Source organism: Porites lutea, chromosome 11, assembly GCF_958299795.1.
Source record: "Porites lutea chromosome 11, jaPorLute2.1, whole genome shotgun sequence".
In the NCBI taxonomy this organism is placed as follows: Eukaryota; Metazoa; Cnidaria; class Anthozoa; order Scleractinia; family Poritidae; genus Porites; species Porites lutea.
The window spans coordinates 25,683,953-25,696,669 of record NC_133211.1 but is presented as its reverse complement, the minus strand read 5'-3'; the positions used below and the strand labels follow the sequence as shown (position 1 = coordinate 25,696,669).

Below are 12,717 nucleotides of genomic sequence, written 5' to 3'. Positions count from 1 at the left end.
CGAGAGGCAATGAAAGCGTAAAAAGATCGAGAGCATTCCTGAATATTGAAGCGAAATGAGTCGGCGCTCACCTGGGAAAAAGGAATCGCTGGACTCTTTGACAACCCGTGAAATCAGTTTAACTCGAAGTTGTCGTAACCTCAGTGCTTTAATAAAATGAGAAATTTCGCCGGTCTATTGAAACTGGTCGTTTGTACAATTTAAGGAGTTTAAGATCCAACGACGCGGACGACAACTAGAACGTCAAAAAGAAACAATAGGTTTAATTAGCAAAACAACAACTTCGCACGTGCAACACACTTTTTTGTTCATTTCTTTCCCGTTTTTGCACGACTACGACGTGAAAATGCCTAATTTCGCGTTTTATGGAGGACGTAAATAAGCAACGACGAAATTTTATTTCTCTTTCTGAGCTAGAATATGGTCCCTTGAAATTCAGCTTTAGGAGGGTTCGCCTACAATTGACAAAGTAAGTGGGTAGGAATAATCGCTATAAAGACTGAAAAAAATAAACATTAAACCAGAAATTGCTCTCTTCAAACTGTAAATTATAAATGATCCTGAGAGAATATTCAGTGTGTTAAGGATTTCCCTGCTCTAATGTTAGCTCTATACAAGAGAGGAAGGGCGATTCTTTTTTAATTTCGGTTTCGCTGACACAGCTTTCGCAGAAATCTCGCTGTAGTCGTTTTCGTCGACAAAAGGAATAGCAAAATCGCTCTCCGCGTCTTCCCCCATTTTGTTCTGCGTCATTTCGTGAAGGACGCGTGGCTGTCAGCGTGGGTCATTCACGCGGAACACATTCGCGCTATGTGATTGGCTGTTGTCTAATCCCCCTTGAGATCTGTGGTGTTAAAAATAACTCGAGACGAATTACCTATGGAATAGGGTGTATATGGGGGATGCCCTCTCTGTCCCCTTTATAGTCTCTTGATTTAGGGTATTCGGATACGCAGGTCTTTCACACAACAACATTCACTAGGATGCATTGTATCCGCCATAGATGCTGGGTTCAAAATCTCAGGAAATGCGCCCAAACTGTGAGGGTTTTTTAAAATTTCGGATTAACCAATTTGCGAAAACGGCAAAAGAGTCTGGTGCCAAAATGTTTAGGATTCGTCACCAAACCAGAAAACCTCCGCATTTCGAGAGTAAAGGTAACCTAAGCACCCCCTAACTGCGCTCACTTCCTTGCGAGTCGCCCTTTTAATTCTAACTAAGCCGTCAGCTGATATCTAACAGTTTGACTGATGTGCCTCTATCTTTCATCAAATCAAATCATCAACCTTGGAAACTTGCCTTACAGTAAATAGACAACCGAAGAGAAAGCTCAGTGATAATCACAACAATTGCTGCAGTTTCTCACTTTGAAAGAGAGAGTGAAACCAGCCCAATTCCAATGCAAACGTTGCAAAGACAAGTTGGGTACAAAAACCATGAGACGCCACTTTTATTTTGAGCAAATAAAGTTGCGACTAAAGCAGACAAATCTTCTAAATCTTAGTCTCGAACACGATGTTTTCCGCGTGTATGTACATTTCTTAAACAAAGTTCGGTTAAAGTGGCCTTTAAGGCTTGCAAAGTTTGACACCCTCAACAGTGACGGGAAACATTTACTACGCTGAGTTTTTGTAGGCTTTTCATCACTTGTGGGCACAAGTAATATGCTTAAGAACAAGTCTCACGATATCTTTATATCATTCTCGCATTTTATCACAGCCATTGGTAGACCGGAATGGTTTGTTGCAAGATTTTCATTACAGTGCCGCGAAAAGTCACTAGGCATTCAACCATGGTTGCAATAATGCACAAAGGCCAACAGCGTTTCTTTTATAAGAGTAACTTGCTATCTCTTCTGTACACGAGCCTTAAAGAACCACGCGGCTTAATATAGTAAGACACCAAATAACAAACCAACTGGCGTAACGCATGCGTACAATTTTGGTTCAAATCCGTGGCTGTCTCCATACAGCAGGTCTTGCGTCTCCCGTTACATTCAGGTTATGCATCAGAGGTAGCTCCGGTGTACACCACAAGTACAATAACGGTCACGTGGGAGTTCTGAGCGATAGATCACGCAATACTCTATCACATTGTTGGCCACGCCAAACAGCAACTTTCTTGTAGTAGGCTATGTCTCTAAAAAGTGTTTCACAATCTGCTTCGACCAAGAATGCATTACCGTGTCTAACGTTTTACACCATAATTTGAGATGTACATAACAGGTAGCACCAGCACTCTCCGCAGGTCAAATATAGGTCACGCTGAGCATGTACTCAATGAGTCACGCAATACACCATTAGTTACGGCATACACCAAAGGTCAAGACATTTTATAGTCAGTACATTCTATTTCTGAGTAACGCCTCACGGTCTCTCCAAAAAATATGTTACCGCACATTTAGCGCATCTAGCTGCTCTCTAAACTCTGTAAAAAGCCTCTGTAGACGTATGTTTGTCCCTGAAACGAGATATGATAACAAATCACATGTAAATCTCTCCACAGAAAGTGGATTCAAATTAAAAGGCTACGACTTACTATAGCGTCTATAGTCTAGTTTTTCTTAAAGGAAGGTTAAGTGCTGCGAGCAGATGCTTAAGCGCAATGTAACGTCAAAACAACGACGTAACGTTACATGCGCGCGCTGACTTTGAGAAGTTCAAATAAAATGTAAGTAACATTCGGTACGGCTGGGTCTAGTGTCGGGTGTCTGAATATCATTCTGCACTCGCATATCATTCGACATTTGATGGTATAAGCTACGTTTACGCTGACATGAGGAACGGTACGAAAAACGCTCACCATGATGGCATCGAGACGTCAAGATGCTATTCGACGCCAAGATTTTGCTCCGACAAGCCCTTTTCTCGATTTCTCACGCTTGAGAACAGACTGCCCATGAAATCACAGAATGCATGTTACCAAGTTCGAACTGAGAAAACAGGCCAAAGAAATTGCAAAGGTTGCGAAGGCTTGCAAACAGAGAGCACTTTTTTGAGCCCGCGAGGTAATGGTCAACAGAGCTTTTAAGGCAAAAATGTCCTAGTAAGATCTGGCGAGCCTATCTGAGTGAAATAGGTCTGCTGCTCGCTAGACTCAAACAAAAGCCGCCAGGTTGGGCAGAAGCTAGAATTCGTTTAAAAGTTTGCCTCGGGATATTTTCAAATAAAAAAAGAACTAAAATCAACAACGACAATTTGGCATAGATTCGTCATCCACGGAGACCCGGGTGCAGTCAGCTGGGTCGGGAGAGTTGCTCCGCCTTGAGCAACTCTTACGCATCTTTCGTGCTCTCCAAACTTCCCGCGTGCATCCATAACTCGATATACACACACAAACCATGAACAAATTCTAAAATATCATATGCGAGACCACGAACGGCAGAGAGCAATTTCACCTGGAGGGAGGGGAGGTTGCGCTTAAAAACTCCCGCCGGAGACACGAGTTTGTTGGGGGGGGGGGGGGGGGGGGGGGATCTGGGCCATCCTCCCCTAAAAAAATTTGAAATCTAGAGGCTCGGTAATGGTATTTTCAACATTTTCAATGAGATATTGGCAGCCTTTTTATCCACGAGTTGTACTGACAAAACTCGATAAAACGGCGTCCAAATAACTCCAAAAGTGAACAGACAGTAAACACAAAACACAAATACAAGTTGAGTCATTTTTGTTGCGAATTCTTTCAAAAATTGTAATTTAGATCGTATTTTGTTTATTTTCATACATTTTCTTATAAAATTCAAATTCCAACGATCTGGGCCGTCTGTGCTGAGACAAGAAATGTTACGAACGCAAAATCTCAAAAAACGGTAACGCTTATAATCTACTTGAGAGCTTTCCCGGCCGCCATCTAAATGCCACGTCACGCAAAAGCTTGGAAAACTCACCCTTATCACAAAACGAAGGACAGTTTAGAAACGAACATTTGTATAAATAAAGGTGTTTAGCTGCTACTAAAGTAATACCTCATGAAAGTGAACACTCAGAAGAAACCAATAATACAATAAACCTGAAAAACATCAATAATACATACCAATATGAGGTAAAAGTTCGCGAAGAAGGTTCCTTTTCTGGTAGCCCTAAAATGTAAATACATTACAAGGTAAGTACTTTCGCTTAACAGTTTTATCAACAGAGCAATGAAAGATAATTTTTATTTTCATTTTTCGAAATTTTTTATTCACCAGAATGGAGGGGTTCCAGTTTGTGCTTTTGTCCTGGGGTCCAACAGATCTGTAAAGGGAGTGAAAATATACCATCTTCCTCAGTAATACAATGTTAGCAACACCTGAGCAGATGGAACGATCAATCAACCAGTATCATGTAAAGCAATAGACAAGAGAAGTGATGACGTCACAAAAAATTGTGAAATTATGGAATATGTTGGCATATCCAGAAAGAACACGATGAAAAATGTTCACCTGCCAAAAATCAGCCTCTTAGTGGAAATTGCTGGGGAGATATAAGCTTTGTATGCTCCAATGACTCCATTATTATAAATCCTTCAAAAATAAGCCCGGAGCGTCACGTTTCGACCCCAGCCAAATTTAGAAGGATTTGTGTGGAGTCCTCAGAGCATAAAAGGTGCTTGTAATTATCTCCCCGCCAATTTCAGTGCACTAAAAGGCTGATTTTCGGAAAGGGGGCTTTTTTCATCTAATCCCATAATTCCACAAATTTGAACTTTTGTGATGTCACACTTCTCTTCTCTATCCGGAGATACTGCGATGCTTACGTCATGGGAGTTTTTTCTTGTAATTAACTTGTAAACCCCCCCCCCCCCCCCCTCCTCCTCAGCGTCCTCAAAAAAGAAAGCCCGAAAAAAAAACAATAGTCTTGCAGCTGCAAGAAAGCGTCTAGAATGAAAGCAAATTTTGAACGACTTGAAGTGCTGCAATTAGACGGAGTAAACAGTTGAATGGCTCCACTTCTTACAGTCTAGCTAAAATTCTGCTTGAGTTTAGTTGGAGTTCCCATTTTCAACGTAGAACACAATACAAATCCCGATGAAATTATTCTCATGAGGAAGCAACAAAGCCCAAGGCAGAAAAAAATAATTGAGGAGAAACACGATACCTGTGCGGTGGTCCAAGAAGCTCCTCACAAACTTCACGTAACCGTGATTCGAACCCTACATGAGACAAAATAAGGCATGAAGTTAACATGTCTCTTACATAACTAAAACACTGACAGACAAATCAACAAAGGTTAGGACGTCACGCCACGCTATAAACATTGCGTGACTTGTAGAACTTCAAGACTGCCAAAAGGTTTCTAGAGAGAAGATTCAGGAGAGCTTTAAACAAAACTGCACTACATCGTAGTTCCTGCTATATTCTGCGAGCAAGCTCTCTCTCTCCCGAGTCTTAACCTTTCTTTTCACTCGCTTTTTTACGCTTATCTCGACTAACTAGGAACCTAGACCAGGTTAAGTACTCTCCAGCCTGGTTCAGCCCACAAGTCCCATTAAAAACCCATTTGGCGCAAATCCTAACCTCTTCGACTTGCGTCCCTTCATAAATATTTAAAAAGTTTCTATCAAAATCTTGGCGATCTATTAGAATACTCATTCCTGGCAACGAAAATAAGACCTTTCAAATACTTTACTTTCTTGACTATCAAAACTCAATCTACTCTTTTTTCTTGTACCCATACCATTATCATAGCATCGAAGTGGAGACCTTATCTTCGATAAACGTATTTTCGGAAAGGAAAACGTATTAACCTGCTTGAGAGAGATATCGTACGTAAGTGGTGAGCCAGAAGCAATACTCTTTTCCAGATCCCAGTGCAACGCAAGATGACAGCTGGTTCTATAAGAAGAGACAAAATAAAGAAATCAAGGAAAAGATCGCACACTGTTTTGGTATGATTACGCGACTTAATAACTTTTTCTCAGCCAACATTAACGCCTGTGTCTCGCCAGCAAAAGTACCCTTTGTTTTTGAGTTCAGAGGAAAAGCTTATCTCAGTAGGAGCCTTTCAGCGAAAAACCGTAGGCCTCGTCTCACAGGTCTTCACTGATTCTTGTGGGACGTGAAAAACTCACGCTATTTTCGATAGGTGTTGGGAACGTACAGCTGGGTAGTTTGGTCAACCACAAACATGGGTGCGTTTGTGTGTGTAACTGACCGTTTTTCCTAGGCGGCTGCTTAATATATAATAAGTAACTACTGAAAGAGGCTGAGCATGATGTGAAGAATTATGCAGATTGAGCAGACTATTATCCACCTAGGCGAAGGATAACAGACTTTTTAACATTCGCAGACGGTAGCCACTGTAAGAAACCGCAATACACCTGACTGCAGCTCCAAAGAAAATTGCTACTAATGCATGGCTTTTGACAAGTAACCTACCTCTATGTGAACTGCTGTAGAGGACTGTTGTCTGCTTGGATTAGAGCGGAAAAGCCTTGAAGACTGACGCCCAAACCTGCGAAATGTTCAAATTGCACAGTACTCAACCAAAGCAATGACTTTCTTACATTTCCCAAAAGTAGACTGCTAGCAGTCTCTCTCGCGCGCGATAATGCGAGTCCGCATAACTCGCTGTTTCGCCGCTCGCACACTTTTCGATCAAAAGAGAGACTGATCGCAGTCTATCCGAAAGACATCTTGAAGGAAAGATTACTATATTAATCAACTCTGGCAAAGCCGAAAGTAAGGCTGGACAGCAAATTCAGCAACAATTTTTTTTCTTCTCACCTTGAACTTTGTCCTTGAAGCTGCACAAGAGGTCCCTTGGTCTGCAGGGGATCCTGGGACGGTGCTACAGATTGGTGGTCGGAGTTGATAGCTAAGAGATCATCAGAGTAAATCAGCTGAACCCTGAAAAAAAATAATCAATAAATCAAAAAAGAGAAACTTTTTTTTTAAACTTTACACATGTAGTCTGCTCCGTTGACTCAGCCATACACAAGTACTTAGACTTTTAATAAGAACAACAATTTAGAACAAGTCGCTATGAGAAAAATGCTGTCACGTCAACCCTTGAACACAGCGAGATATTCCTGGCCACGCGAAGATCTGAGGCAAAAGCAGTACTTTTTCCCCTCAGTTATTACAAGATCCTACAAAATGGGCCGTCTCCGGGAATCGAACCCTTCACATCCTATTCTACCTGTGAGAGGCGCGCTCTAACAACTGAACTAACCCTGCCACGGTTGTGTACTTGATTTACATTGGGGACTTTACGATCCGACGACGGCGACGGCAGCGAGAACGTCAAAAAGCAACAGGTTTTCAAAATAACAACCTTGAACGTGAATCACACTTTTATATACATTTCTTTGCCGTCACTGCACGACTGCGATGTGAAAATGCTTAATTTTACGTTTTAGGAGGACGTAAACAAGCGACATCACATCGAAATTTTCTTTCTCTTTATGAACTTGGATGCGGTTGTTAGGAAATTAACTGGGGGAGAGTTCAATTACATTTGACAAAGTATTAATGTGAGTTGGAATAATGGCGATAAAGATTGAAAAAAAAGGCGAATTCACTTTTTAAGTGACATTTTGGCCACAGTCGTCGTCGTCGGTTCTTAAGATCCCTTCTACCTTCCCGTTCCTGAATAAAAAGAGGTAGTCTATTCTAAAAGCCAATGTAGTTCCTTCTCTTACCAGGCTCCGACAGCCGTGTCGAAGGAATAAGAAGCGTGATTAGACAGAGTTATTATAGGAAATCCTCGGTCTGATATCGAGGCTCGGGTTATCGTGATATCAGGGCCTGCAAAGAGAACAGACATTGAATAAGCAAATGTTAAACGAGAGCGCTGTTTATGGTCAACCAGAAAATAAAAAAGCTCTAGCTAACACTAATGCTAAGCGGTGTTGAATTTTCAGACTTACCCGACAAAAGTGGCAGGACCGGCTCATTCTTCAACACCGCGATTACTCGTTTCGTATCCCTGCGAAAGAAATACTAATTTCAGTAAACTGTCGCGGGTTAAGCAAAGTTCGGCTTACACAATTGCACATATTTAGATTGACTGAGCGTGACAAGATAGCGTTCGTCCTTAATAAACAAAAAATAAATTAATTTAATATATATATATATAAAAAGCGAGACATATGAAATGGTCATGACGTCATGAGAATGGGAAAAAGCCAAATCCTGACTCCCGGATGGATTCGAACCCACCACACCGGAAGAAAAGTTGCTAGCCATTCTGACCATACGCAACTTGGGAACAGATAACGTCCTTCACGACATTCACAAAACCTGATGACTTATTTAAAGGTTTCCGTTGATATAAGTATGCTTTGAGGATTTACAGAACGTTGTCAAAATTAGTTATCCAACGCATTTTCAGTGCTAGTTCTTTTTAACAATAAGAGAGCCTCGTTTAGTACTCACCAAACATATACCCCTCCAGCGGAAGTGACGAGCATGACATTATGACGGCTGCACTGTAGGATAGAGGCTGGCGAGTCCAAGACCATGGACGGAAGGATTCTACATTGACAAACATAAAGGCAACTTTAAGTTCTTTACCTGGCAAAGCTTAGCAGTTATAATTAGATTTATAAATTAAATGTGAAGACCCTGCCCTCTATAATACTTCCAGTAGCTCAGTGATTAGAGCATCCAATCTACAACTCGGAGGGTCGGGGGTTCGATTCTCAACTGGAGCTCGAACGTTTTTCTGAGCTTTCTGGTATTGAGTTCTCCTTCTTCAAAATTGATCAGAAGAGAGGAAGTACTACCAATTCCCCCTAACAAAGGAATGCGTAAGCACTGAGTACAACTGAGATCACATAACTGTCTCGAACACATCCACTCCACCCCTTTCTCAATGCTTGGGTTTGTTTTCCACGCATTGCTTGTTGCAAAAACTAACCAAAGGTGTTGGTAAGTTGAAGAGGATGAAAAGTAAGTACCCAATGACCTATAAACTCAAACTTTGAATTCACCTCACTATGAAACCCTAAAATCAAGAACTTGCGGTAATATGGCGGTATGAACCACTTGTTGCTAGTCAGTAACACCATTCGCTACTCTTAAGTGCGTCCAGAGCATCAAAAAAGCTAAAACGGAATGTAGCTGCTATCGTCAGCGTGTTTAGTCCAACGAACGCCATGTGGAAGGCGCTTTAACCCAATAGGTACTCACCTCCCTATCTGTTGCAAACCACTTGACACACGTTTGAAAGCACATAGTTATGAACACTACTTACTTCCGCCCAGAGGATGAAAAGAGGTCGATACTTCTGTTCTCACAAGCCACGCAGATCACTTGTCTAAATAAGATGATGACGAAAAACAAAGTAGTTGTGAAATTCCCAAACTATTAGCACCGCGAGAAAAGTGATCGTTCCCATTTGAATTTTTAAATAGCTCAGGTGACCATTCCGAAATGAATTCGACTTTTTACGACGTTTTGAAGGAGGCTTAAAAAAGCGATCAAATTCAAAAAGTATTTTGTTCAGCACCTCTATGTAGCTTGTTTTGAAACACTTAGTCAGGTTATAAGCCTTCCCCCCCCCCCCCCCCCCCCCCAGCTTTCCCCCCATTACGGTAATAAAGGCCAGGAAAATAGGCAACGGTAAAAAAGGGCAGGAAAACATACAAAAGATTAAAAAGGGTTAGGCAGGGAACTAACACCACAAGTGATGAAACTAAGGCACAGTTCAAATAGTTCAATACACTACCTATTTCCGGCTAATGCTATTCCAGGACTCATAACTACAGTCTCCCACAGGGGCTTTCCAGCCGTAGAGCACTTCAGTACGTGTACTCTCGGTCCTATAAAAATCACAGGTTCATTGATCATCTTGTTTCTGACAGAAAGAGGGACTACGCGTAGTGTTTGTTTACGAATAAAAAAATTAACAAACGAACACTAACACAAGAAATTAAACTTCTTTCCTCGTTTCTTGGAAGTTACGTTAAATGTGGAAATACCTTCAAAACCCTCGAAATTACATCAAGGTAACCAAAGCTTTACAAGCTCTCAAGATAACGTTCACGGCATCGCGACGTTGGCCACTGGTTATTTAGATGGGTTATCTGTTTCTAAAACTGCTAAGAACATTACCATACAATACTGGGAACATCTGACATTGCTCTTGCAACCACAATACCTCCGCTCAATTTTTTAAAAAATCGATCCGGCTATCAGGCTTACGGAGTCGAGTTCATTTCAGCTTTGTGGTTATCCTAGCGAGTCTTACCAACACAAAAAAATTTAACTAAGAACATGGTAAAGGAGATATCTGTGACTGATACACGTAACATTCGACTGTGAAATTTGGATAATCGAAAATTTGCAACAAATAGGTTTTAGTACGCATTGCTTAGACTGCGCACAACACTTAACCTCGTTTGATGACTCGGCATAGAATCAAGTCAGTACAAAAACGCCAGTGTTTACCTTGGCTTGCCAGGTTGTTTTCTAAGTCCAGGGTTAACCCGGGTTCACCGCCGGAACCTTTGATCTATGATAAAGTATGGAAAAATGCGTTAAGTACGGCCAAAAAAAAATTAAGGAGAAATGTTATATTTATTTATTGTTCTCATTTGTGACTCAAGGAACCACTTTTAAGATAAATCTAACGGCATCGAAACCTTGGTTCGCAATTATTGAGATTTTATTTACCTGAACTGTAAGGTTTTTCTGTGGTACAGGATAAGGAATTGCAACGGAATGTCTAATGTGCGAAGAAGCATCAGTAGTTTCCTCCTGATCTGTTCTATCTTCGCGCTGTTTGGACTTTAAACACAATTGATTTTCCATCAATAAAGTTGTTAATAAATGGAATGATATGTGTGGAGAGAAGAACTAGGAATTGAACCCTCGACCTCCCAGACACTAATTGGATTCCTCTAACCACTGAGCTAGAGAATAATAGAGACCTTCAGATTCGAGGATGAGGACGACTCAATGATGACTATAAAATTTAACTTCCAAGTTTTTTCGAATACTCTTAAAATATAGATGTTTTAGTACTTATTTTCTCCAGAAAAATTAGCACGGTTATTTTTATCGAAGAAGGTTAAGCCCTCTCCGTTTTGCAAAAGGATGAAACTTCGGACATTTGATAACTTGTTCCCGCCACTAAGACATTCTCGTTAAAACTCGTAGTAGAATGACGAGAGCTATCATGTTTTCCCGCCAAAATGACGCTGGTTTGTGCTTGCGCAGTACATAGTATTGAGAAAATCTCGTCCTTGTAGTCGTCCACGTCTTAAGGGATGGAAAAACGGGTAAAAAAAGTGGAACTTGTCCTGCAACATTGCTGGAAAACGAGTTGAATAGCCAGGGACGTAGCATGAGATTTTAAAGGTGTACGCATTGGAAGAAAAGTTAGAGCGCCAACAAGGGGGTCTCTTCTCCCCTAGAAAATTTTAAAATTTACGGTGTTTCGGAAATGTCATTTTGGGAATAAATACGAAGGAAAATGCTGTGAGGGGTAAGTAAGGGTATATTTTTTCGTCTTTCACCCCAATATAAGGTGTTTTTGTAGCAAAAAGATTATCCGTCATCCTGATTAAATGATAAAAATGCTTTCAGGAAATAAAAAATATATATTTAGTTTTTTTCCACATTTCAGCTGTACGCATGAGCGTATGTGCGTATATGGACGCTACGCTCCTGACAGAGATGTTGGGGGTTTTGCCACCCACATCAAAGGTGTCTAATCTAAAGGTCTCTAATAATTGTTCACTCGATAAAGCAATTTATCGGCTCCAAAAGCCAGTTATATTGCCCAATATTTACTTTATTTTGAAGCAAATAAAATAATGAACAAAGTAACTCACACTGCTGGAGCTACTGGATCCTTTCGAGCCTAAACAAGCAACAAAAGTTAAATGAATAATTTACAGAATAATTAATGATAACGGGGATTGGTGAATACTAAAGCTGGAACAACCCGACAAAACGACTTTTTAAAGTTTAAAAACTTGTTTGGTGTTTGTGAGGAAAATCTAAGAACAAGCCACAAAGATATCAAAAGGCTCCGCTTGGGATGGCGTGACCCACATTCTTTCTGGCAAACTGCTCTTATCGTTCAGCACTTTTATTTTTAGTTTCAAACTACCAGGATAATTCAATTTTGTTTTTGATTCTGTTCCTGGAGTTATTGTCCTTGAATTCCGACTTTCTCACGCCCTAAAGTGGCAGTGCTAGCGCTTACGGAAAAGTAGTTTTCAACAGTCCAGGAGCAAGGGGTATAAAAAATAAATACAAAATATGTGGTGTGTACACAGGCCGATCAGAGAAAACAGAAGCTTCATTTAAGTTATAGATTCAATTTACTTCCACATCTGAGAAGTGCACATTCTGTTTGCGGCTAATATCACCTAAAATTAAAAAGCTGAAGCTTTTACGAGCTAAGTGACCAATACAGTTGAAGGAGAACCTAGTTTCAATGCGAAGGATCGCTGTACTCCCCGCCTTATCAAGTGGAAATGGGGGCTTGTATATCTGTGATTTCCAGAAGCGTCCACAACGCGCCACCCTCTTGGGCCCACAGATGGTAACTAGGGAGCTTAAGATCCGTCGAAGGCGACGGCTACGAAAACGTGACTTGTTGGCTGCTTTAAACTTTATGAAGATTATTGTATCTCGTTTAATTCTTCAAATGTTGGCAATTTTTTTTGAAGTTGAATTCTAAAGGACTGTATCAAAGCTCTGGAAAAGTAAAAGAAAGTTGTTGTCTTGTGTTCCCGTCCTCTACAAAACGTGAAATTAGGCATTTTCACATTGTAGTCGTG

General features: G+C 40.8%; 1 protein-coding gene across 2 annotated transcripts in view; it reads right to left on the bottom strand.

Annotated features, from left to right (window-relative positions):
* Positions 1 to 1,437: 1,437 nt before the first annotated feature.
* LOC140952072 (protein HIRA-like) overlaps positions 1,438 to 12,717 on the bottom strand; it is a 27,480-nt gene continuing 16,200 nt past the window's right edge. For both annotated transcript variants that reach the window (XM_073401487.1, XM_073401488.1), the window contains exons 18-32: positions 11,761 to 11,789; positions 10,598 to 10,711; positions 10,373 to 10,436; positions 9,651 to 9,744; positions 9,177 to 9,239; positions 8,357 to 8,455; positions 7,849 to 7,907; positions 7,621 to 7,726; positions 6,704 to 6,826; positions 6,356 to 6,431; positions 5,725 to 5,812; positions 5,076 to 5,130; positions 4,184 to 4,232; positions 4,033 to 4,078; positions 1,438 to 2,460 (exon numbers count right to left, since the gene is read on the bottom strand). In XM_073401487.1, the coding sequence (XP_073257588.1) occupies positions 2,390 to 2,460; positions 4,033 to 4,078; positions 4,184 to 4,232; positions 5,076 to 5,130; positions 5,725 to 5,812; positions 6,356 to 6,431; positions 6,704 to 6,826; positions 7,621 to 7,726; positions 7,849 to 7,907; positions 8,357 to 8,455; positions 9,177 to 9,239; positions 9,651 to 9,744; positions 10,373 to 10,436; positions 10,598 to 10,711; positions 11,761 to 11,789 (1,136 nt within the window). In that variant the 3' untranslated portion in view covers positions 1,438 to 2,389. The remainder of the gene's footprint in view (positions 2,461 to 4,032; positions 4,079 to 4,183; positions 4,233 to 5,075; positions 5,131 to 5,724; positions 5,813 to 6,355; positions 6,432 to 6,703; positions 6,827 to 7,620; positions 7,727 to 7,848; positions 7,908 to 8,356; positions 8,456 to 9,176; positions 9,240 to 9,650; positions 9,745 to 10,372; positions 10,437 to 10,597; positions 10,712 to 11,760; positions 11,790 to 12,717) is intronic.